This window comes from Pygocentrus nattereri, chromosome 8, assembly GCF_015220715.1.
Source record: "Pygocentrus nattereri isolate fPygNat1 chromosome 8, fPygNat1.pri, whole genome shotgun sequence".
NCBI classification, from domain to species: Eukaryota; Metazoa; Chordata; class Actinopteri; order Characiformes; family Serrasalmidae; genus Pygocentrus; species Pygocentrus nattereri.
The window spans coordinates 5634511-5661537 of record NC_051218.1 but is presented as its reverse complement, the minus strand read 5'-3'; the positions used below and the strand labels follow the sequence as shown (position 1 = coordinate 5661537).

At 40.7% G+C, this 27027-nt stretch overlaps 1 protein-coding gene across 1 annotated transcript in view; it reads right to left on the bottom strand.

Annotated features, from left to right (window-relative positions):
* ntrk3a (neurotrophic tyrosine kinase, receptor, type 3a) overlaps positions 1-27027 on the bottom strand; it is a 419732-nt gene that overhangs the window by 306651 nt on the left and 86054 nt on the right. Inside the window, exons 2-3 of the mRNA XM_017716401.2 lie at positions 10695-10769; positions 6223-6294 (exon numbers count right to left, since the gene is read on the bottom strand). Coding sequence (XP_017571890.1) covers positions 6223-6294; positions 10695-10769 — 147 coding nt within the window. The remainder of the gene's footprint in view (positions 1-6222; positions 6295-10694; positions 10770-27027) is intronic.

Genomic DNA, 27027 nt, shown 5'->3' with positions numbered 1-27027 from the left:
TTGTGCTGAATGGCCCCTCTGGGAAAACTGCGGGATTTTACGGCATATAAAAGCCAGCGTTGTGTGAACACAAAAGCCAGCAAACATTGTAAGCCATAAGAGCGGAGAACACACACAAAGAATGGCCCGACATCACTACTGCTCAACCCTGTCCGTCAAATATCACTGATACAACATCGATAACCAATATATCGGCCTAGATATCATTGTAAAGTGTTATTTAGGTCTCGACTGCCATCAAATGCCTTAGACAATGCTAGCCTGCACAGGCATCTGTTAGCTAACAGAACTGGTGGTTAGTGCTCTCCTCCAAGCGTGTTTAGCTGCCCAATGACGTTGCGTGAGCGGCAGTTTGAAAATGTGTGTTGGTGACTGGGGGACTCCTAACTAGTGGATGGAATTGGACTTAACTGGGGAGAAAATTGAGGAAAATAAAAAGAAATAAATAAAATGCAACTGTAAAAGAGATAAACTGTAAAACTCCGCACAGACGGGTTTTGTGCGTACTTGCATTCAAAAATGTGTCACGACGCATTTCATAATGCAATGCAATCTGCATTCTCAGCGTTACAACACGGGGCGCTATAACGACAGCCAAACCTGTCTAAGTGGTCCAGTACCGCCAGAGTGATTTTTTAATTGCCATAGCAGATTGAGAGCAATCGAGTCTCATGCAAAGACGACTTATGGAAATATGAAAATATGATACATCATCACCATTCCATTTCAGAAGAGGAGGTAAAGCAGCTCACTCTTCTCTACTGTCCACGCTAAGCTGTTGAGGCTGTTAGAATAACAGTAGATCTTCTCTGATTTGTCCTCTAGCGCCCCCTTCAGTACTGTGTTTTAAACAGCACAGCTACATAAGAACGCACAGTGATATTTTACAGAAGGACTTGGAAAATGTTAGTCGCATGCTGTAATTTGTGGTGGGGTACCTGCATTGAGTATGTTTCTGGCCCAAAGGTGAATTCATTCTACAAATGAATGTAGTTTCCATAACAACATTATTTGAGCTTTATTGGTGATACCCTTTATTATCAGTTGATTGAATCCATAAAAGATTGATTGGGCCCTAGTATGACCTGCTTCACTATAAAGGCAAAGCTTGAGTTGAAGTGCTGGAGGAGGACTGCACACTGATAAAATATGATTCTTCAAGGGTTCTTTACTAAACGCAATGGTTCTATATAGAACCTTAAACACTCAGATCCATTTGCATGCTTAAAGTGAAATTGTTCTTCAGACTGATGAAGAATGTGTTGTATAGGGTTCTGTATAGCACCAAAGAGGTTCTTGTGTGGTGTGACTTTGCAACCATAGCATAACCCTCTTCGGTGCTATATAGATCCATGTACAACAGATTCTGCATTAGTTTGAAGAGCCATTACACCATTTAAGCATGCAACTTGCCCTTTGATTGTTCATGGTTCTATATAGAACCATTATTGTTACTAAAGAACCCTTGGAGAACCTTCTTTTTAAAAGATCAGTCAGTCACAGGCGGTGAAAAGTGTCATAGAGGTCCCTGAATTCCCACAGTGCGGCTTACAAATGCACTGCTTGGCCTTTCAGCAGGTGTGCCGCTCATCGTCTTATGCAATGTGATGTAGACAGATACATAATAAGCCCACAAACACATGTGCACAGGCCCCCCAGCGCCTCTGCTCCATGAGTATCTGCATGCACCTCTGTGTGTCGGCCGGGGGAAAGCAGCGAGTGCGTTTTCGGCCCTGATGGACAGCTCAAATTGGGTAGGATGGCGAGGAGGTGACAGAGAGCGACTCATCATGCATTCCGCCGCGACTCGGAGGGAAATAGGGAAATAACAGACCTGTCACGCTTGCCCGTTTCAGCCTTCATTAACAAAATCATCTCTCGCTCTTTCATTCTCTCCCCACTCTGCCTGGTCCTCATTCCAGCCTGCGTCGCCACTCGCACGCCTCCACCTCAAATAACCTCTGTTTATTCGCCACAGACAGCAGAGGCCTTTAGAGACGGACAGAACAAAGAGCAGTGCAGGAAACAGCAAAACAGAATCTAAAGCAGCGCTTCTGCAGTCCGAGACACAGTGAGAGAGGACACAGTTGGGTCGAGCGAGGCTAACCACCAAAATCAAAGAGCAGAGATCACGGGCCTACGTTAGCCTTAGCTTCCAGGCGGCTACATCAGCTAAACAGATATGCTGCCGGGCAAAGGCCTTCAAATCTGGACACTGAATCCAATTTCCAGCCCTGGGGTCGTATTACAGAAACTTTTATCATAAGTTATTCATATTACAGAGGCAATTCTAGTCATGAATTTAGGAGTTTTCTCTTCTCCTACAGCATCTTATCTCAAGGTAGGAAAGCTTAAACGTCTTGGTCAAAGTCGATAATCCACTGTCATGTCTGTTGACAGCTGAAATGTAAACACGTAATCAAAGTGATGTTAAGTTAGTTAGCCAGACAGCTACTCTTACTGATGTAAAATTAGTCAGAACAATACTAAAGTGTGATGAACTGTAAGTAGTGAATGCTGTGAGAGCGCCCTCTGCTGTTTATCAGTGTCAGCGCTCCACAGTCTCAGTCTCCATTTCCCAGACGCTTTAGATAAGCACACTAACATTACTCCTCCTAATAAATAGACACGTTCAGCTCCGTCTCCTCATTATTCACCAAGATCACTGTAATATTTCATCATCAACATTAACACAGGAAGGTAATCAGAGGGACAGTGGAGTTTGAGTTGGCAGCGTCTGAGATTTTTAAAAAGCAAAAACGTTTTAAAAAAACGCAAAAACGTTTTTTTTTTTTTTTTTAAACGTTAGAAAAGAAAAACATCTCCCAGTGAAAGCAGTGTTAATAATGCAAAGGGTTCTTGGAGTATTCATGGGTCTAGATAGAACCATTTTATTTACTAAAGAACCCCTGTAGAACCACTTTTTTAAGTGTGTAGTTCAATTGCTTGTTTCTACATGAAGTTGTTTTCTTAGGTTGATCTTTTATCATTGATTTAGGTTGATTTTTTTTTTTTTTACACAGTGGATGAATGGATGGAAACGGTTCTTTGCACAATGCCACAGAAGAATTATTGATGGTTTCTTTAAAAAAATAAATAAATAAATAAAAATAAATTTAAAAACTTTAAATCAATGTTTGAACTTTTTTTTTTACCAACAAGATGTAAGTGTAAAGAGCACAAAATTTAAATGTTCTAGGAAGAATCTCTAAATTGGTGAAGAATCTAGATTATGCAAATTTTCTGAAGCTTCTTAAACTCCAAAACACACTTAGTCACAGTCTTCATAACATTCATATTTCATAAGCTCCATTCAGAAGGTATTGAAGTTCTTCACACTCACAAATCTCTTTCAGACCAGGGAACCAAAAATGGTTCTTCAGTTAAAGAACCCTTTGCGCCACCTTTTCAGGAGTGTAGATATAAGGACAGGCAAATAGAGCTAAGAACATTCCTGAAGGCAATGACAATTTCCTCTAAACACCACGAACTAATTAAATATGAACGCCTTCATGTGTAATTTACAGAACCAGTGAGACCTGCTGACCTCCAGCACCTCCACTGTGGGGCTCTCTCTCTCTCTCTCTCTCTCTCTCTCTCTCTGTCTGTCTCTCTCTCTCTCTCTCTGTCTGTGTCTGTCTCTCTCTCTCTCTGTCTCTGTCTCTGTCTCTCTCTCTCTCTGTGTCTGTCTCTGTCTCTCTCTCTGTGTCTGTCTCTTTCTGTATCTGTCTCTGTGTCTCTGTCCCTCTCCCTCTCTCTGTGTGTCTGTCTCTCTCTCTCTCTCTCTCTCTGTCTGTCTGTCTCTTTCTCTCTGTGTGTGTCTCTGTCTCTCTCTCTGTCTCTCTCTCTCTCTGTGAGATTTCCGAGAAAGAAACACTGCGTCAGAAATAGTTTGGCTGGGAGCTGCAGAGAACTTGTTCATTATCAGTTATGCATGCAGGGACATCTCCTGCATCGAGCCTCGTAAGAGTGGCTTTGATTCGGCCTGTAGGGAGACAGACGGGCTATTAACGTAGGTGGGACAGAAACGCAGAAAATGCATCGTCCCCATTCGGTAAACATGACCTATTTAAAGAGATGTATTGCTTATCTGCTCAAACACAAGCAGCTTCAAAGCTTCGTTTACACTCACCTCCCTAAGTGTTCCTTGGCTTAAACATGTGTTCTAGGAAAGCTCCTGATATAGAACCGCAGGCTCATGTAGAGCTTCCTAAAGCTTTAACATCTCATGTATAAAAAGAGGATCCCAACCACTGGGCTGAGAACCAGTACAAGGCCGTGGATCATTCGATACAGAACCGCAACAGTGCAGCAGTGGGCAAGAGCAGCGAGTAGCGTCTCTGGTGTTATAGAACTTGTTTTATGTTAAAGGCTCTTTAAAGAATCACATACAACAGGGTTCTGTCCCAAGACCAGGGTTTGGTCATAGAAGCATTTTGGTACTATATAGAACCATTAAAGGACCATATATGCATTCAAACTGTGATTTGAGTCGTGACAGTACTGAAGAACCCCTGAAGAAACATGTACAATGCAACCTGTTGCATATGGTTCTTTATAGAGTCTTTTAAAGTGGTTCTTTATAGTTACAAAGAATGATTTTATGCCTTGTAACAGAACCTCTTTGGTACTCTATAGAAGTCTCGCTCATCATAGAGGACCATTTAGCCACACAAAGAACCATTTAAGCCTTCAAGTGGTTCTTTATTTTGCTACAGTACTTGAGAACCTTTAAAGCACCACTTTGTATGCATCATTTATTTGGTTCTCTGAGGAAACGTTCTAAAAATGATTCTGTTTAGTAGCAAAAAAAAGAAACATTTTTGTATAGAACCACTTTTTAAAAGGCTCATAAGAATTATAGGCGTTTTATCCAGAAGAGAAACCAAAGAACCATTCTGTGTTCAAATGGTTCTTTGGGATATTATGGTACTAAAGAACCTCTGAAGAATCATTTTGCTTTTAAAAGTGGTTCTATATAGCACTAAAAGGTTCTTGTACTTCTTGTAAAGGAACCCTTTTGGTGCTTCTTAATCCTTTCCATCATAGAGAAGAACCATTTACCCATGCAAAGAACCATCTATTCATCTGAGTCATTCCTTTTGTTGCCATAGTAGTAAAGAACCCTTGTAGAACCCCTTTGTACAAATCAAATATGATTCTCTAAAAAATCTTTCAAACATGTTTCTATATAGTACCAAAAAAGTTAAGGGAACCCTTTTGGTGCTCCTTAATCTTTTTTCATTACAGACAAGAACCTTTGAACTGTGCAAACAACCATTTATGCTTTCCAGTCATTCTGTTGTCACAGCACTAAAGAACCCTTGAACTACAGCTCTGAACAAATCAGAAATGGTTCTTTTTTGGAAATGGTTCCATAGAGTACACAAACTTGTGACTTGTGAAGGAACCCTTCTGGTGTTCACTAATACTTTCCATCACAGAGAAGAACTATTTAACTGTGCAAATAACCATTTGCACATTCAAACGTTTCTTGGGAACGTGACAGCACTAAAGAACCCTTACCACTTTCTAAAAATCATATATGGTTCTATTTTGAAAACAAATAGGTTCCATGACTTGCAAGGGAACCCTTTTGGTATTCCTTAATCCTTTCCATTAAAGAGAAGAACCTGCCAATGCTCAAATGGTTCGTTGGGACGTGACATAAAAAGAACTCTCAAAGAACCACTTTGTCAAAATCATATATGGTTCTATTTTGAAAACAAACCGGTTCTATGACTTGTAGCCATTTTGGTACTCATTAATCCTTTCCATCACAGAGAAGAACCTTTTAAAGTGTTCAAATGGTGTTCAAATGGTTCTTTGGGATGTGACATCACTAAAGAACCTTTGAAGAACCAAAACAATGTACAAAGTCAGTTTCGTCACTGAAGTCCCTACCAAAACAACCAGTGGTGGATTTAATGGAGATTTTATGTTGTATTTTCAGGAAGAAGCAACAAGCACAAGCGCCGTGTGTGGCAGCGTGTGGCGGCCTGTGGCAGTGAGTGGCAGCCTGTGGTGGCCTGTGGCAGCAAGTGGCGACGTGTGGCAGTGAGTGGCGTCCTGTGGCAGTGAGTGGCAGCCTGTGGCAGCGAGTGGCGGCCTGTGGCGGCCTGTGGCAGCCTGTGGTGTCCTGTGGCAGTGAGTGGCAGCCTGTGGCAGCCTGTGGCAGCGAGTGGCATTTTTCATGTCAAATTCTCAGCAAACAGGACTCACATGTAACGTAGTTGTGGGTTCTGCACAAAGGCTCGAGGTAGGATCCCCCGCAGATTGCAGTTCATGATGGTTCTGAAACAGAGAACAGAAATAAAACGGGTTCTGAAACAAACATAAATATTCTTGCTTCCACAACAAACCACTGTGACATTTCTCAAAAACACATGTGGTGCTGTGCTCCGACCTCAGCGCTCCGGGCTCAGCGCTCCGGCCTCAGCGCACCAGTCAGAGCACAACGGAGGCTGAGCTCAGGGAAAAGTAAGGGTTATGTAAATTGCTTAAAAAAAGGCTAAAGCTGTGACTGAATGTATGAAAACCATGACAGTTACTTGGGCTGCAACCACCGTCCAGCGGAGAAGGACGACTGGGCCATGCTAATGTCAGACGCATGGGAGACGCACTGATTAGCCGCCAATTTAAAGGCTCATTTAAAGTAAATCACAGGTCTGGGCAGAAGTGAGCGGGCTGAGAGCAGGAGAGCGGCTCACGTTTGGTTTTTTAACTTCCTCTGACATCAGCGCAGTCTGAGCAGCCCGATAATTGCCTAGATGGCTAAGGGCGACAGTTCTGATGGGAGTCGGGGTTTAGAAGTAAAAGAGGGAAGAAGTCATCTGCACTGTTAGAAATGAAGGTTCTGTGCAGGATCATTTTTCATTCATCAAAGTAGCAACAATGTAAATGCTCCCTCAAAGCTCCAGCAGTGGTTTTAAGGTCTGAATGTGAACCTTAAATCAGTTTCTCCAGGTGAAAAGTTGGTATTTGTTCCTTTTCATAACCAAATGTTTTAAAGCAGAGCAGTAGAATAAAAGCCTGGAGGCGAGGCGGGGTGTGTGGAGTCAGTACAGCTTAGACAACATCATTTCAGTGGATTATGGTTCAGTTATGTTCCCTGACTAAAGGTACTGAGATGGAGCCTTGAGGGAACCACCCCAGTTATAAGAGGGGCACTGCCCCAGTGACAGTTTACTACCTTTGTTTCTGAGAGTGTAGCCCTCTCTTTGAGCCCATCGCCCTCTTTCTGCAGCATTGTTATAGCCAAGATAGGCATGAGGCATGAAGCAAGAACCCCTGCCCCCACCCCCCCACCGCTGGGGTTATTCTCTCTGGCATCTGGCATCAATTATGTATATTGAATACATTTTTATCTTTGGCATCTGCGAGATGTTTATTTGCGCAGAGCACTCACAGCTCTTTTCATTACGGTCATTGGGGGGAGTGATTAGATTGGTGTATTCTGCTTTGCGACAGGCCGGGAACGTACAGACAACGGGAGTGATGTGCAACATCGGCTTAATTGTTTGTTTGTTTGTCTGACTCAAATGCAAAAAAACAGACGCTTCTGCACTCAAAACATGAACCGAACGAGAAGCTGTTTGACTTATAAACCAGAAATGTCAATGTTAATTACAACTGCATTGCATAATATATTTAAATAGCAAAGTATGGCTTTCTTTAAAAGCCCTTAAGTTCTAGGTATTAACTGAGTGTCAATCTCTGGTTCTAGACACTGTCAATCACTGTCTAGTTGTAGATAATTTCACAAGATCAAGAAAATTATTTTAAGTAACATGATGGTCAGTTTTGAGCAGTGGTGGACAGTAACAAAGTAAATGTAATTGGTTTCTGTACTTTAGTATTTGTGGTGCATCTGTACTGAAGTTTCTCCGTTCTGGGCGACTTTTTCCTTTCACTCCACTACATTTCAGAGTCTAATATCCGACTTTTTCCTCCTACATTTTGAGAAATCTGTCGTTCCTTTTGGTTTCTGTGTGTATAAAAAAGTAACATGTCAAAACGAAAGAAGCGCAAAGCCAGAGCACCAATCAGGGCCCAGTGGTCACTTTGTTTAGAGCTGGTTTTGACCTGTTGGTCATACCGACCCAGTGCAGCACTCGGTTCAACGTCAGCGCAGCAGCGTAAAACTTTGGGAGAGTCTGTTCAACATAAATGATGAACTAACCTAACTTTGTGTAAATAGAGCACAATATAGAAATATGTCCACATATGCAGTCGAGACTGACGCGGCTTTTTTCTGAATTTCTACAAACACCATTTCATTTTATAGTAAATTAGTTTGGGCTGGTTTATGTTTATGAACAGACGCCTACAGATCAACATAGTAAAGGAGCTCATCTGTGATCCTGAGTTTAAAGCCAGTTTTTATTCAACTTAAACTTGGAACTAAGTTGTAAATAAATCTGAAACTGAAACTTTGCTTGTGTGTAAAAAGTGATTTCAGAGCCACTCGGTTCTCCCTGATGGAAACTGTTTACCTTCAGTGTTTTGTGCTTCTGATCATTTTAATAGACGTCAGCGTCACTAATTAATGACGTTCTATTAAAAGACTGGTTTACCAAGAGAGACGCTGGAGGACTTTCACCTGAAATGAGTTCATGAAGCCAGTCTGGTTATAAAAATGATAACAGGACATCAGAGCCAGAATTACTCTTTTAGTACTTTTACTTTATACTTAAGTACATTTGAAGGGAAATACTTTAGTACTTTTACTCAAGTGGAGGTCTAAAGGGAGGAACTTCTACTTTTACTGGAGTGATATTTTACCTTGGGTGTCTCTACTTTAACTCAAGTACATGATTGGTGTACTTCGTCTACCACTGGTTCTAGTTTAACGAAATAACTGAAATACCAAACAGGTTCTAAGTAATAGCTGTGCAAGTGTGCGGTATGATCTCCAAAGTACTAGATAACTACCATCATGTTACTAGCACCACTGTATGTAAATGGCTCATGGCTTCTTTTGCCCCTTGATGAAACCTCATCTGAGACCAGTTTTCATTCTGTTTACTTGCTGAGAACACCAAGGAACCTCTCGGAGAGCATATTGGTGCATTCATCATGAAATGTTCACACAGTTGGTGTTTATAAATGGTGTAAACATAGAGCTACGATATGACAGTGATGATATACATAAACAAAAAAAGTTAGAGGTCCCATATACAGAACATATATACACCCACCAGGTATAACATTATGAGCATAATAGCCTAGTTTCTATGCTCACTGTAAATTTTACTTACTGTATAGCTGCACTTTGTAGTTCTACAGTTACAGACTGTAGTCCATCTGCTTCTCTGATACTTTGTTACCCCCTTTTACCCTGTTCTTCAGTGGTCAGGACCCCCATGGATCCCTACAGAGCAGGTACTATATGGGTGGTGGATCATTCTCAGCACTGCAGTAAAACTGGTGGTGTGTTAGTGTGTGTTGTGCTGGTCTGAGTGGATCAGACAGGAGTTTTTAAAAAAGAATAGCTCATCAACCAAAAATATCCAGCCCACAGCATCCTGTGGGCAGCAACCTGTGACCACTGATGAAGGACTAGAGGATGACCAGTACCAACTGTGCAGCAGCAGATGAGCTGTCGTCTCTGACTTTACATCTACAAGGTGGCCTGACAAGGCAGGAGTGTCTAATAGAGCGGACAGTGAGTGGACACAGTGTTTAAAAACCTGCTCTGTGGGGGTCCATAGGGGTCCTCACCACTGAAGAACAGGGTAAAAGGGGGCTAACAAAGTATCAGAGAAACAGATGGACTACAGTCTGTAACTGTAGAACTACAAAGTGCAGCTATACAGTAAGTGGAGCTGATAAAATGGACAATGAGCGTAGAAACAAGGAGGTGGTCATAATGTTATGCCTGGTCGGTGTATATATGTTCTGTATATGGGGCCTCTAACTTTGCTAATTGAGAAGTTTATGTATATCATCACTGTCATATCGTAGCTCTATGTTTACACCATTTATAAACACCAACTGTGTGAACATTTCATGATGAATGGACCAATATGTTCTCAGAGAGGTTCCTTGGTGTTCGCAGCAAGAGGTTTGGATTTATGAACAGAACGAAAACTGGTCTCAGATGAGATTCCACCAAGGGGCAAAAGAAACCGTGGCAATGATGAGTCACTAATGAACATGCTAATCAGCTGCTATAACCGCGTCAAGCCTCCAGTGATATAGACAGGTAAGGAAGATCATGGGGGACACTGCATGTATGCGAGTGGGTACTAGTTTTGTACTTGTCGATCAGCCTCCACAGCAGGCAGAAGGAAGGAGCTGTAGCTAAGCGTTCGGCCAGACGGAGGGGTGATGGGGGACGTAATTAAATTTCCTGGCCGCTTCAGTGCCGTTATTTGATCAGTGCAAAGCAGGCCTTGGGGAGCCTCTTTTGTTTGCACTTGGCTTGAAAGGAATTAAGGCCACGCTACAAAATCAGCCACTGGGAGTAGAGAATGCCCAACTGACCAGCAGGACTGCTAGTGCGTCATCGTTAATACTAACCCACAGATCTGCCACAATAAACGCAGTCACTGGGGCCCTAATCAGGCTTTGGGATGAGCAGCACTGCAGCCCTGAAGAAACCCTGGGTGCTCGTCATGGTGTCTGGGCACAGGGTGAGTGAGAGATTAGTGATTAGCTGTTGGCGACCAAGAAGTGGCTCCACTACTCACAGTCTTTGGAGTCCAGTGTACAGTGCCATGTCCACATCACGTAGAGTCTGGAGGCCCGACCAGTTCTCGATGTGTCTGCAAAGCAAAAGCAAATTCATTTCAGAGATTAATATGGAATATTAAAGAATTTAGAGAATCTTTGCAAATCTACAAAGCTCTTTCAAGAAAGTGGAACACTGAACATCAACTTGTACACTCTTAGCAAAAATGGGAGTGTTCTGAGACTTTGTGGAACCCTTTCTGGAGCCACATCGAACAGTTTATTGGAAAAAAAAATATCTAAAGAGCCATATACAACATGCTTTCCATATTGGTCAAATAATGTTGGAGATGGAGCTGCCGGGTAGAAGGAGAAGAGGTAGACCTCAGAGAAGGTTTATGGATGTGGTGAAGGTGGACATGGAGATGGTTGGTGTGAAAGTAGAGGAGGCAGTGGATAGGGCAAGATGGAGGCAGATGATCCGCTGCGGCGACCCCTAAAGGGAGCAGCCGAAAGAAGAAGAAGATACGACATGCTTTCCACCAGAAAGAACCATTCAACCATGCAAAGAACCATTTATACATTCTTACAGTTGTTTGGGATCTTAATGATGAGATCGCGGTTCTATGCATTACTCTTTGTTCCCCAAAGAACCATGTTTCCAAAAGAGATTTGTTAGTGTGAAAAACCTTTTAAAAGTTTAAAAGAACTTTCACGTAACGTAAAGGTTCTACACCAATTTAAGAGTTCTACCTGGCATATTTACATTACGAACACATTCTCTAAACCATTTCAAGCCTTTAAAAGATTCTCCATATAATGTGAAAGTTCTAAAAGGTAAATGAAGTGAGAGCTCGTTAAACCTTTCAAATACCTTCACATGATGTAAAAAGGTTCTATACCAATTTGAGGGTTCTTCCTAGAGCCTTTACGTTGTGTCAAGGTTTTTTAACTTTTTCAAGTTTTCAAGAAACTTCAACTAATGTAAAAGTTCTAAGGGCCAAAGGAAAGCAAAGGTTATTTAAATCTTTCAAAAGTCAGATAAAAGGCTCCATACCAATTTAAAGGTTCTTCCTAGAACCTCCACATTGCGTAGAGGTTTTGTAACTTTTTTAAAGAACTTTTTTTTAAACAGTGTAAAGAAACTTCAGCTAATGTAAAAGTTTGAGAGGTTAAATGAAGTGAAGGCTCTTAAAACCTTTCTAAAGGTTAAAAATACTTCACTTGATGTTAAAGGATCTATACCGATTTAAGGGCTCTTCCCAGAAGCGTTAGGCTATGTGGAGGTTTAACTTTAAGGTTTGAAGAAACTAAATGTTGTAAATGTTAAATGAAGTGAAGCTTCTTTAAAGCTTTAATAGGTTTAAAAAACCTCCATATGATATAAAAGGTTCTACAGCAATTTGAGGGTGTCATAGAACCTTTACATTATGTAGAAGTTGGAAAGGTTTAGAGAACCTCCACACAATCTAAAGCTTCTATACGGATAGAAGTCTTTACACTGCTTGGGGGTTCTTCAAACTTTAAACGTTCTTCACACTCATTGACAAAAATGCTTTGCTGAGCTGCACCACTGAATGGTTCTCTAGGTAAATATAAGAGGTTCTTCTGTGTCTTCATGATTGTAAAGAGTGTAGCGTGGCATTAATAACTGGACAGGTGTGAACAGTTATTTGACTTCACCGTTTAAGCTGCCGTCAACAGACTGAAAACCTTGTTTCCTTAGAAGGTAGGCATTTCAATAGGCACCGAAACTAAAATGTTGATTAGCGTATTTTGTCCGTTAAAGTTGGACCAATTGAAAGAGCGAAAAAACGCAGGCAATTACTGCACTTTCAGAAAGTCTGAAGCCGAAGAAAGCCATTAGCATTGGTGGATATGATTGAAGCAGTCAAGGCTAATCATCACATTGGTTCATGCAAATTACAAGGTCTCTTTACGGCGGATGTAAGGAGCACCAGCTGGTGTCGGCCTTTGAGAGCGTGTGAATTAGACCCCCATCATAACACACAGATGCTGATAAATAAATGTTTTCTTGAGTTGCACCAATCCTGTAGCAGTGTTTCGAGAAAGCTGCAAATAACCCCGTCCTCAAAACACTCTGGGCGAGTGCTGCGGTGCTCCGATAGAGCCACGGCTCTGGAGAAAATTGCTGTAGAATCACGCAGAATCAAAGAAAAGCTCTCCATGCTCTGTATCGCGCATTTACAGTGGAATTTAAAAGGCAGTAAATGTAGCACCATTTTCAAAGTGCTTCCCCTAAAACCGCGGAACACGTCGCAATCGTAAGAACCTCCTGCCTTAAACCTCCAATGGTATGATTCGAAGACTAAGAGAACAACAATTAAAACCTGTTTCACTTTGATTCAAGTTAGTTCTTGAGTGTTTATCAGTCACGGCTGTGATGGTTTTAAACTATTTCGTTGAACAGAAGTTCAGAATCAGAGTAACTAGAGAGCAAATAACGGCACGAGAACGGCAGCGTGAAAGTAACGGATTCTGCGGGCAGCAAGCTCAGGTGAACACCGCAGTTATGATCGGCAATAATTTCTCACAGTTTTCCATGATCTTTCACCTCAGCGATGGAGCGACCACCTTCTTTATGCCACTAGAGTCATGGAGAACCCATCCTAGATCCAGATTTTAGCTAATAAAATGGATAAAAATGGATCCCAGTCCTAAAATCTGGGATCCATGGTTCTGGCTGGTTCGAAGCTGTTGTAAAATCCACAAGATGTGCTCACCGACCACATCACAACAACCAAACTATCACTGTGCCACCTCACGAAAATCTGCTGTTAATGGAATAATATTTGACTAATGCTGCTTGCATGGAGCACTGAATGCACCGATGATGTATGAACCCGGTTCTGCTTAAAATGAGAAGCTGATAACTTATTCTCTGAACTAGAACTGGGCTGGTCAGCTAGTTAACAGCTGAACATAACATTATGAATTATTCACTGAAAACATGAGTATTTTATCATATTGTATGCTTTATAAAAGCAACACAGTGATGTTTTTAATGAAGAAAGGGAGTTTTACTCCACTTTGCATCATGCCTGAGAACTTCCTTCCCTGTAATAAAACTGCAGTAACACACAGATTTTTTGTGGCTTATTGCTTAATTAAACAGTGGTAGAATGTACACATGTAGTTTTGCTACAGCTCAGTTGCACTGCAAATCATTCAAAACAACATCAGAGCACATATCGGCATTCAAAAGATAAATGGCCTCCATAGTAAATACTGCAACTATGATGTAACACCTTATTGTCACTAGCAAAGTGGGTAATACATAAGCAGCCAGCTTATCAATGAGACCAGAACGAGGGTTTGATTTAGGTTTTGGGTTGAGGTTTAGAGTAGGGGGTTCAGGGTAACATGCTGGTGGGCCAAATCAAACATGCCCAAGGGCCACCTTTGGTCTAATGTGTATTGCTTTTATTAATATGTCATTAATACGAGCTATAAACTGGACATGCAAAGGTTTCATGGAACTAAATTCATGGTAACTGGACAACTAGACATCATTTAGGAATTTGAGTCGAGTCAAGTCAAAGTTTATATTTATATAATGAATTTAAATTTATATAATGCTAAATCTAACAGGTCAATAAGATTTTTCCCAAATTCATGCTACACAGTGAATCTGATGATTTAGGAATATTATCCGATAGCATCTTCTCAATCAACTCATGTCTGTTACCTAGCAACTGACCACATGCACACAGATGAAACAAAACACGTAATCAAGTCAAGCTAGATAGCCAGAGAGCTACTGATGTATAAAAAGGATCAAACAAAAGTAATTGCGATAAACTGTAAGTAGAGAATACTATGAGAGCGCCCCCTGCTGTTTATCAGAGCATCACTGCTCCCCAGTTTCAGTCTCCATTTCCCAAAAACTTTAGCTGAGCGCACTAATGTTATTCCTCCTAATAAACAGACACAGGTTCAGCTCCGTCTCCTCATTATTCACCACCATCACTGTAATATTTCATCATTGACGTTAACACAGGAGAAGGTAATCAGAGAGGTGGTGGAGTTCGAGTCGGCAGCGTCTGAGATTTTTAAAACACAGAGTTAGAAAAGAAAAACCATCTCCCAGTGAAAGCCACGTTTTACAGTAGAAATACATGGAGCTCATTATGCTGGACTGATGTTTAAACAGAAGTTAGGACCCTGTCGGTGTTCATCCTAAAGTTAAGACAGGATTTAGGAGGTTTAGTCTAGTTAGGATGTTTGTGTGATGCTGTTTTCTTATCTGGAGTTAATGATGAGATTATGAAGTTAGGAGCTGTTTTTGTGGAATAGATACTGTCCTGAATTCAGCCCTAACTGAAGCCGTCATGGAGACTAAACAGATCAGATTTCAGACTTAAAGTTTCAGTAATACCAAGACTCAAAATGGGAACCCATCCTCCTCTGGTCCACACCGGATAACGGACTATAACAAGACAAGATGCTGTAACCATAAGATATGGAAAAGGGGGTAACAGGAAAGTAATGCCTATGATGACATAGTTTGAGTCTGTACATGGAGCAGAGCACAACTCTGACATCCTGGAATAGCAGTACTTTACAACTTTGACATGATGAACGCATTGACATTCAAGCCACTCAATTCCTTGATACCAGAACATAGCTATTTGTCATATCTGTAGCACCTACACAGGCTTCGGCACCAACACTCAGAACTGATTGCACTTGCATGATGTGAAAATCCATCCTGGATGTATTGGCAGAATGGGCAGATGGTTGTGTGTGATGATTTATGAGTTTGTCTGGTGGTGCCTGAGCTCCAGCAGCTCTCTAGCTATCGAAAGCTAGGCTTGTTATGGCTGCGTTCGCAACTTCTGTGAGCATCAGAGCTGAAGCTCTGGCCGTTTATGAATTCAGAGCATTGCTGGGATGCTAACTCAGAATTTCAGACTGAAAAAATCTCAGAGTCCAACATGCTACAGGGTAAAGTCAGAGAAATGAATGCTGTAAGACCTTGGGCAAAGTACACAGGCATGAAAATTACATTAACAGAGAGGCAGCAGAGGGGAATGTTCTCGCTCTAGTTTTCATATTTTCATATCATTTATTACAGCAAATGATTTGACCATTCTTGTCGACGCCCATGTGAAAAAGAACCCAGTGCTTAGGTATAAATAATGGTACTTCAGGGGTGCTTTAGGGAAGAAAGTGGTTCTAGGAATAACCATGAAAACTCAAATGACCTTTTGCATAATTAGAAGGTTCTGTACATGGTGAAAGGGTTCTTCAGATTGATGCAGTAGATGGTTATATATGGAACCTTTTGGCAAAGATTCCACATGGCACCAAAAAAAAGAGTTCTATCATTACAGTGTGAAGTACGATGGGGAAGTAACTCCATGGGATTGTTCTATGTACAGAGTTCTGGTTCTTCAGGGGTGAACAGAACCCTAAAGAACTAAAAGAACCCTTTCCATAATTAAAAGGTTCTTTACATGATGAAAGGCCAATAAAGATTAAGAGACCCTTATTAGTCCTACAATGGGAAAATTTCACCTCTGCATTTAACTCATCCATGAAGTGAAAAACCACATACACACTAGTGAAGACACACATACACATACACTAAGGGGCAGTGAGCGCACTTGCCCAAAGTGGTGGGCAGTGCCTGGGGTGCAGTTGGGGGTTAGGTGTCTTGATCAAGGACACCTCAGTCACGTACTGTTGGCTGTGGGGATCAAACCGGCGACCACAGGGCTGGTTCCCTAACCTCCAGTCCACAACTGCCCCACATAAACACACATACAGGCAGTTTATTCTAGCATCTAATCTTACTTACCTGCCATATTACCCCACTTATCTGACTGTTACCTCATTGACCCCTTTCTCTGCCACTATACACCCTTTAACTGCTGCTGCACTCAACACTTTAACTTTAGACGCATACTTTGCACATTGTCAGGTTTACAGGTATGATTGTGTGTGTGTGTGTGTGTGTGTGTTTGTGTGTGTGTGTCTGAATGAGTGATGGTAGGAATGCATGTTTTATTTTGTTATATTTTATATTTATTTTATCGTATTCTCTTCATGTGAATGTCTGTCTGATGCTGTGCTCTGTGAGCTCCTGCACCAAAACCAAATTCCTTGTATGCTTAGCATACCTGGCCAATAAAACTTGATTCTGATTCTGATTCTTACTTGGAAGAGAAACAATAAAAGCACCAAATTAGTCTTTGGACTGTCTTTTCACCAGTTTCATTCATTTCAAAGCCTTTCTTACAAACCCGCTAGCGTCACTAATACTGAGTGGCATCCAATGGGAGGCAGTTAGCATTAAGATTGTCCTAACTGATCACTGCTTTCACTCACAGTTGGCCATTTTTCAGGTGAAACATTGTTTAAAGTTAGCTTCATCAAGCCGAAGCAATCTGCCTCCAGGAAGCCTTGAGAGCCAGAAGAGCAATTAAGGCTAGATCAGCCACTAGGACGGAATCTGTCATGTGCTAGAGAAAACAAAAACGAGGTCGGACAGTTGCGGGCGAGCAGCAGCTTTATAGGGAACGAGGAGCCAAAATAGTGAGAAAAATTGAGGGAAAACAAACAGCAGCATCTGAAGGGCACTACTCTAGGATATTATGACTCATTTATAAGGCATATTTCAACAGAAAAGTGTTTTTTAATGATTACCGACAGACCAAACAAGACAAAATGAATGCGTTTATGAAAGAGTTTTGAACCACCAATAAACAGCCAAATCATGCTGGGGTAAAGCACTGCTGTAATGACAGCCCTGTTTAACAGATCATGTACAGTACGGAGGGTAAAATGCGGTCAGATGAGCAGGCAAAAAAGGAATCTACTTAAATCATATGAGCTTTTGATTTCACTGCAAAATCATTCATTAAAAAATAAATAACATTTCTGGTGGTGTCCCACAAGGTTCAGTTTTAGGGCCTTTGCTTTCTCTTTGTGGTTGGTTAGTGTAGTGGTTAACACCTTCGCCTTCTACGCTGTAGACTGGGGTTCAAGCACCCTACACTATACCAATAAGGGTCCTTGGGCAAGACTCCTAACACCACCTTAGCCTACCTATGTATGATGATCAAATTGTAAGTCGCTCTGGATAAGAGCGTCAGCCAAACGCCATAAATATAAAATATACATGTTACCTCTAGGGGATGCCATTAGGAAACTTTATATCAATTTTCAAAGCTGTGCTGATGGCACATAACTGTACATTTCTATTCCTTCTGATAAATCAGGACAGACTGACCAGCTGTATGTCAGATATTTCTCAGTGGATGTCACAAAGTTTTCATGAAAAGACTGATTGTTGGTATTAAAATTCAGAGAAAGCTGATTTATAAGAAGCTTGGTTCTTTAGCTGCATATACCAAACCTGAAGTAGGAAACCTGGGTGTGATCTTAGATTCTGAGCTCTGTTTTATCTGCATGTAAACCGTCACTAAAGCATTTTTTATCATTTGTGAAATATCGCTAAATTTGTCTTTTCTATTTCAGAGTGACTCAGAAACTTGTTCATGCAATTTTACAAGCAGAATTGATCATTGCAATGCTCTTTTTATTGGGGTCCCTAAGAAAACAACATTATACAGAATAGCATGGACAACAACGACAACAACAACAATGACGACAACAACAACAACAACAACAACAATGAGAGATCATATCACCGCCTCCCCACCCCGATGTTGAAAGAGCTGCACTGACTGCCTGTATCGTCCAGGATAAATTTTATAACCCTGCTAGGTTAAGGCTCTAAATAACTTCAAAGCTCTGCTAACATCACAGAATGTCTGTCTGTTTATGACCTTAGATCTGCAGATACTGACCTGCAAACACCTTCAGTAAAACACAGAAATCAGAGAGACTCTTTCAGTCCTTCTGCTTCTAAACTGTGGAACTCAGTTCACCTTTTATTAGACATTCGAGCTCTGCACGTACTCAAACATTTGAAATTGTATCTCTAATTTAGCATTTAATTAAAGTTCTACATCTCCTTTGGTATTTAGGTTTTCAGTTTGATCTCTGCTTTACATGATGTTTTAATTAAATACTCAATTTCTTCTATTACTGTTCAGCTTCATCACTTGTCTGTGAAGCACTTTGAGCTACTACTGGTAGGAAAAGGGCTCTATACATGATGATGATGATTATTATTATTATTATTATTATTATTATTATTATTATTAAAGAACTGCCTTTATTGTTGGATGCAATGTGAAAGTTCCTGTCAGATCCCATGTTTCCAATGTTTTACTGATGGTATTTCATAAAAAATAGTTTTACTACTATCATGAACCCAATTCACATCACTATGGAAATGTTATGGATTTTCTTTGTCAGGGTCAGAATGAGAGGCCTCTGAGTACACTGCCATTAGAATTTGTGTAATGTTTTTATTAAACCAAAACCAATGTGGTTGCAGATAAGCAGATAAATAAAACTTGACAGGTTTCAAATAGTTCTTAGGAGGCTGTAAATGAAAATGTTAGATGTGCATTGTGTGCAAAACAACAGAAGCTGATTATATGGCAAAAGGTTCCAAAGGTTTGACCTTTTGAATATAAATATCTATGAGAGTTTGGCTTTGTTAATCTGCATATAACTATAAATGCAAAAAAGCACTGAAAAATTACATCACTGAAGGTGAAAAGTTGATTAATAGGCAGAAATAGGTGTTTTTCCCCCAATCAAGCTGCACAGCAATCCGGGAGCTAGTCCAGGTACACTGTAAAAAAAGTGTTTTTATGGTCAGTAGCTTACATTTCAATGGTCAATTAAAGGTTAAATTCATGGAAATAAACCATGCATACAATATTTTCACACCGCTGTTCATTTACAGAAATTTGCAAAAAGAAAATCACCTTTATTTCACAGACTGAAGTGCCCCAAATCTGATTTTTCACCTTAATGAGAAAGATCTGGTTGTTCGGAGCTGTGTGGACACACAAATCGGGCCTCTTTTAATTCTGATCTGAGCCACTGTCTTTTAGAATTGGTCCTAGTTTTGATACACATCTAATCGATTTGACAGATTTGAGTCACTTACCTACACAAATGTGAACGATCAAGTTAGAAGAAAGAGCAAAAAACCTGAAATTGATCACTGAGCCCTGTAATGTGAACGTGGCCTAAGAGCAGGACTAGAAAACATTGCTGTAAACCAAATGTGGATGAGTCATATATGACTTGGGCTATTGTTGGGGGCTTGTTTGATATAAGTGTCCTCTCTGCTCTGGAGGACTGCTGAAGTGCCTCTGGGTTTGGAAGCACTGCTGAAGGTGGGCATTTCATCTGCTGGTCAGTTTTAGAGAACGACCTGGAACCACATGTGGACACTAGAGCTCATTATAGCAGCCAGTGCACATACTCACAGGAGGAGAAAGCCTAAGCTTGAAGACAGCAACAAGACAGCATTAGAAAAAGTGGTGCTGCAAGCTCTGAGAGAGTAAATAAGAGGAGAAACAACCACCACCACCACCACAACAATGAGTGCTGTACTCCTATGACAGAGTCCCTGCCTTGGCAGCAACAGTAGAAGTGTTCCCTGTGGTCCAGAAACAAGAGTAGTGGCCTCGTTCAGAGCTCTGCTTCTCTTTGTGGGGCTCCCATGCGCTTCCCCTAGATTTATGACTTACTTAAACTACCCACAGTGCAATTACACACCACCTAATGAGGGAGCGTTTAATGAAGGATAAGGCTGCTGAGGTCCCCTGAGTGCTTGTGCGACACTGATGTAAAATCCTGCCCTTGTCATTTTGACATTGTGTGTCACACCCTTGAAATTCTCCACCTGTCCTCCTACAGGGAATATTGAGCAGCAGCTGCGGGCAGGTGGCATGTGACAGACTAGTCAAGCCAAGGTGGCCATCTCACGAAGCCTCCCTGAGGACGCTCCCGAAACCCGAGGAGTCTTTATCGCCTATTCATCTATGGCACTTAGCGCCAAACGGCTCAAAACTTCTGGGATTTGCCACTGTGTCATCCTCGCGATCCCACCAGCTCAATCATCCTCTCGCTTCCTTCTCTATCTGCCTCTCAATCACTCACTCTTTTACTCTCCTTCATGCACAACGTTCCAGCAAGTGAGCAAGCAGCTACATGTTTTTGCATCCTTGACGTTTGCACCTGAGGAATTATGACCACGCATCTGTTGCCGGCATGCAGCTTTTTGGAATATTGCGTGCAATTATTGACCACAGCAATTGAACAAGACCCATCCACGGGTTCCACCCTACTTATCGCTTCATGTTAGCTCAAACTGAGTCTCAGGTCTTTAGTAGAGCATTTTAGTTTTAGTCTTATTTAATGATGCACACGTGCTGGAGCAGGGGTTACCATGCGGCTCTTTTACTGCCCTCTTGTGGCTCCACAGCTGAATTAGATTAGTAGGTAATAATAAAATTATCCTCCTTTGCAATAAAATAAAGCTTAACAGTTTAACAGTGAATGGTCTTAAACACTGGAGTTAATGTAGAACTGCTGATTCACCCTTTGACCCTGAAGATCAGCCAAGACTGCTGGTCACCATAGCAACACAGACAACAATTTTGACTTGCTATTGTAACGGCAAAGAGAGATTTAAGACGAATGGACTATATTCTTAGTTTCCCGAACAGAATGTTTAATCTGCAATGAGAAACTGTTGAACACTAAAAGCCACAAAGATTAAGTCAGTTTGAATTTTCCTGTTCCACCTTAAATGGTGCCTGAGACATCCGAACATATCTGCAGCACCATTTAAGCTGGAACAGGAACATTTGAACAAGAAGCTGGCAAATAAGTTTTTGTTTTAAAAACAAAAAAACATAAAAAAAACAAATGTTGAGAGACATTTGACAAGAAACTGTTCTACTTTTGAGGAAACATTTCCTGCCAGAGATGTGAGAAAAGCAGGTGTAGCTCATCTAAAGATTAAACCAGAACAAAGTCGGTTTTCATATAAAATTTGTTTTAATACAGGGTGAGTCAAAAGGTCACAGGACACTTATTTTATTTTTTATTTTATGATCAACTTTTATCTTTGGGGTCACCTCAAACAAATTGTGTATGCTGAGAAAATCCATAACAAACACCACCTTCAGCTCGACATCGTGGAGGCTTGTGACAGCATAAAAAATAAAGTAAAATAAAACCGTGTCCTGTGACTTTTGACTCACCCAGTACATTAGCACGTACTGAGACAGGTGCTAATGTACTGGTACACCCAAACTGTTAAAATGGACATAAAATGTTGTGGCTCCCAAGGAGATGGTTTGACTTTTGTTGAAAGGACAAAACACTTTAACACTTCCGTTTTCATGACATTCTCTCATAAGAAAAGTAAGTAATGTTTAAACCCCTTACAATCATCTGCTGTGATCATGTTTACTCAACAGTTCCTCTGTTGTATCATTGAAAAAAGTCTTTCAAACGGATCTCTCCTACATAGATGATGGGACAGAGATGACCTGAGACAGGTCTTGACTTAATTCGACAGACATCTATTGAACAAACTACGAACTTTTCCACGGCCGAAAAAACTTTAGATGATAAATGCATGACTGTTTTTTCCTGATGAGCCACACATTCAGGAGAACATCAACAGGAGAGCCACATTTATAGGAGGGCCAAATCACCAAAGATCACCAACGTACACCATATCCCTACAACACAGCCAATACTAAAGGATTTATACAATTCCATGACTGAGGTATCCTTGAGCAAGACACCTAACCCCCAATTGCTTCCTGGGCGCCGTGGATAGGGCTGGCCACCACTAGTGTGTATTTGGTGTTTCACCTCACGGATGGGTTAAATGTGGAGGTGGAATTTCCCCATTTGTGGGATTAAAAAAGTATCACAAATAGTTTAGGCCAATCAGGGAACACTGCACACTGTGCTGTCTACAAATGTACAATATCCCGGCTGTAGGAACAAAACCTTGCATCTCTATTTCTGTCATTTTTCAGTGTTTGACATCATTTGACAATGCCTGTTGTCCTTTAAACTGTGTGTAAATTTCATGATAAATTGTCCAAAAGAAACAACCCAAAATTACTTGGAAAGACGCCTGGTTCCATTGACTTACATTAAAAGCACAGTATGTTTTTCCCTTCTCCTATAAACTTACCATTTTGGAGACCAGGTTTTAATCCAACACCAGCGACATGCTTTTCTAATAAATAACAGTCATGCTTGCCATGAGGGGTTTGCACTTTGCATAATTTGTGTACAAGGTGACCCACCACAGCGGAGAAAATCATACAAAGCAACTCAGACAAAGCAATTCAGTCAAAAAAAGTTATTTTTAACAGAACAGTAAAAGTTTGCTGGTATTGTGTAATAGGTGAATCATAATACATTTCACTACCATGAAACAAAAGCATGAGCTCCTTGCCAAGAAAAAGTGGCTATGGACGTGACTGAGAAGGCAGAAAATGCCTGAATTTAGCACAAATAAAGCTAAAAACTCTAGTTGATGTTTGCTGGATCCAGAAACAAGTTTCTCTGCCAAACTTACGCTTTGGCACAACAAATATCTTTGAGAAGACAAAAAGATCTCATCAGCATCTACTGTTCACCTGAAGAGGAAGCCTCTGTTGTTTATGCAGCATAAAAAATGTAAGATTTCCCTTGGTTGTTTTTGGAACACTGTGCTCTCGCGAAGAAATTTACTTTATCGCCAATCTTGTAATTAGCTGCAGGCTTGGCACTATACAAATGTAAACTCTTACTAAAATATGTCAGTTTCAATATGACTTCAAATAATGGGCCTTTCTTTGTAGAACCACGTTCAATCTAAAGGACAGCACTGAAGTGCTACATGAAGTGAGTGCAGTGTTTAAAGTAAATAGGAAAAACAAGTTGAAATAGTTTGTTTGTATTGCTAATATTCTAATTAGCCAGCATAAGAGCTAACCAAGGTGAAGTTTTAGTACGTTTTAAAGGAACGTCGTTTATTAATGTTTATTTTGGATATCAATTAATTCATTTGAAAGCAATTGCAAATTATGAACTTTTGCAGGTTAAATCAGACAACCAGTTGTCTCTGCTGTTGGCATGGTGACAACAAAGCTGTCCCAGCAACTAAATCCTTTTAACAAAAAGTGCTCCTTTTGCGTCTGAAATTTTCTAAAAGCTCAGTTAAAAAAAGACAAACCACTTCCTCTGGAGACTCTTGCTCATGTGATCAAGCCTTCAAATGAATTTCTGAGGGACCTGGTCACAGCATCGATTCAGGCCACATGGTTTACTATGTTCAGACTGTACACGTGGTCAGGCCTCAGGTGCCACCTTTAATCCGGCATTACCCTCGGAGTGAACGTTGTAGTGTGTCGACTATCTGAGATTGCATTTACTCCCTGTGAAATGTGTTCAGTATGCCCTCTTTTTCACCCGTGCATGCATCATTATTTTGAAAGGACAACAGATTAGTAGAGATAATCTCAAAAGTGATGATTGCATGATTGCACACGAGCAACACCAACCTACTAGACGAGGTTCAGGTGGCAAAATCATTTCCAGTAAAATTGCTGACGTCCCCAGCATGAGAGTGCTCGAGTTTTGTTGGAGTGGTTCTTTCACACCAAGACCGCTGCAATATCACTTCATTCCATATCCGTAATAAAGCAAGACATGAAAGGCCGTCCTTTGCTGTAATTCTATCACAGGTAATGTGTGTTAAAAGCACTGATGACATAATCAGGCATCCTGCTGTATGCAAGTTTTGTACACCAAGATTACCACTGCAAAAATTATAATAATTTCTGCTAGCACTTTAATGCAATTTCCAATACTGTGCTAGTCTCAAGCTATCAGTTCCATACAATCATTTTCCAACACTGAGTTTGACACTAATACTGTTTATGTAGGTCAAACATAAGCATGGGCATTTGAAGCGTGTAAGTGTGTATATTCAACATATTCTTTCCTTATTATGTTGCAGTTTAATAATGAATCATTCAGTACACACTTAAATTCAAAGCCCACACTGAATGTTAATAGAAGAGCAGTTCAGGTACTTATAACAGGGTAGTATTATACAACAACAAACAATTCAGATTTTAGGGCCTAACTTTTCACGATGCCTTATTTATTAATGTTTATTTGGATATCAATTCATTCATTTGAAAGCAATTGCAAATTATGAACTTTTGCAGGTTAAATCAGGCAACCAGTTGTCTCTGCTGTTGGCATGGTGACAACAAAGCTGTCCCAGCAACTAAATCCTTTTAACAAAAAGTGCTCCTTTTGCTTCTCCAAAATTAGCCCATTCACTGTATTCCCATTTGTGAGGATATCTTGGTACACAGATAGACATTGTCCATTTCCATCTGTTTGAACCACATGGCAAAATCACATCTAGTGTGTTTAGGTTTGACGCGGAAATAAAAAAGCTTGAGCACCCCCGGTCAATGTACTTGTTTTGTTTGCTTTCTGAGTAAAAACATGTTAACACATCTTCTACAACTGTGGTGTTTAAGCCAGTCCTCAGGGTGCCCATATGGTCCACAATTTTTCTTCCAATGTAGGTCACAATGCAAAAGCATGGGTCAAAAATGTGGACCATGGTACATTCCTCAGTTATGCAATGAAATGTACAGTTGTGTGTTGTCTGTACAGGATGTGTTGACATTTTCACTTACAAAATCAACAAAACAGGTAATTGGACCATATTTTGCATATGATTGTCCATTAGTCAGGTAAAAGCAGTGTCTATGTTGAGACACTAAGAAAATTATCAAATGAATCAAACTCACTGATGTATTCTAAAGGTAAATAATACAAGAATGAAAAACACAGACTGGACATTCCTCTCAGGTGACTGTCACACATTCTCTGGTCCTGTGTGACCAACAAAAGTTAATCAGAAAGTTACTAGTCATGAGAAGTTAACCAATAACATGCTGAAGCAATTACCATACTGCCCCGAGCCCTGTCTTGCTCTGGCCTCCTCCCAGCTGTATCGGCGGCTGGTGAATCGATAGCTGGAGACACTGAGATGGATCAAAGTTGGGGAGTGAATGATGGACTGGACAGGTTTCAAAGCGCACACTGAGCCTTTTCCCCTGGTGACTAATTGACCAATGGACTAATTGATGGGATCATTGATTGGCGAGCTCAATGGCTAAATGGCCAGTAATGAGTCAGACAGGGTCTTCGGAGAAACTCCAGAGTATTCGGTACCAGCGGATAGGTTCTTCCTACAGTCTCCCAGCATGCTCTAGTTATATTGGTCTTCTACCATCTGATGACAGTTTTAGAAGGTTGTAGACAGCAGTTTTAACAAATCCAGTTACTAAAGTCATATCAATAAAATGATTGCCTTGTTGGGCAACTTATAAAGGGATAAGCTTAAATGAAACCAGGATGTTTGGAGTGGGCACAAAAATACTTTGTATGAGAAGTGATGCTAGTAACATTTGAAAACATACTGTCGTTATTTAAAACTGAACACCTTCAGCTTTTTGAGAGTTGTGTTATATTTTATAACTGAGCAGAGGTAAAATCACACTGCTCACCTGCCTTGGTAACAATTTTGAGAGGTGTAGATGATAAACCCTTAACAGAGTAACATGTTAACAACATATCAGTGAAGTATCTGAATACACTGAGGTAAATGTCTGGATGTTTTGTTAATACTTTATTTACATTAAATACATGTATTGTTAATATGTTGCATGAAATAGACGTTATATGTTCCTTCCATTACACAAAACTCAACCTTGCCCAAAATCTAACCCTGGTCCTAAATCCAAACCCTAACCTCAACGCAAAACCTAATGCTAATACCCTGGCCCTAATCATAAACTTAACCTCAAACCAAAAACCTAATCGTAACCCTGACCTTACCCTCAATGCAAAACCTAATCCTACCCCTGGCCCTAATCCTTACCCTAACCTTAAAACATCAAACTAAAACCTAATCCTGGCCCTAGTCCAAACCCTAATCTCAATGCAAAACCTAATGCTAATACCCTGGCCCTAATCCTAATCATAATCTTAACCTCAAACCAAAAACCTAATCGTAACCCTAACCTTAAGCTCAACGCAAAACCTAATCCTAACACCCTGGCCCTAATCCTCATGATAATCTTAATCTCAACGCAAAACCTAATCCTAACACCCTGGCCCTAATCCTCATGATAATCTTAATCTCAATGCAAAACCTAATCCTAACACCCTGGCCCTAATCCTCATGATAATCTTGACCTCAACGCAAAACCTAATCCTAACACCCTGGCTCTAATCCTCATGATAATCTTAACCTCAACGCAAAACCTAATCCTAACACCCTGGCCCTAATCCTCATAAGTTTAGCCTCAATGCAAAACCTAATCCTACCCCTGGCCCTAATCCTTA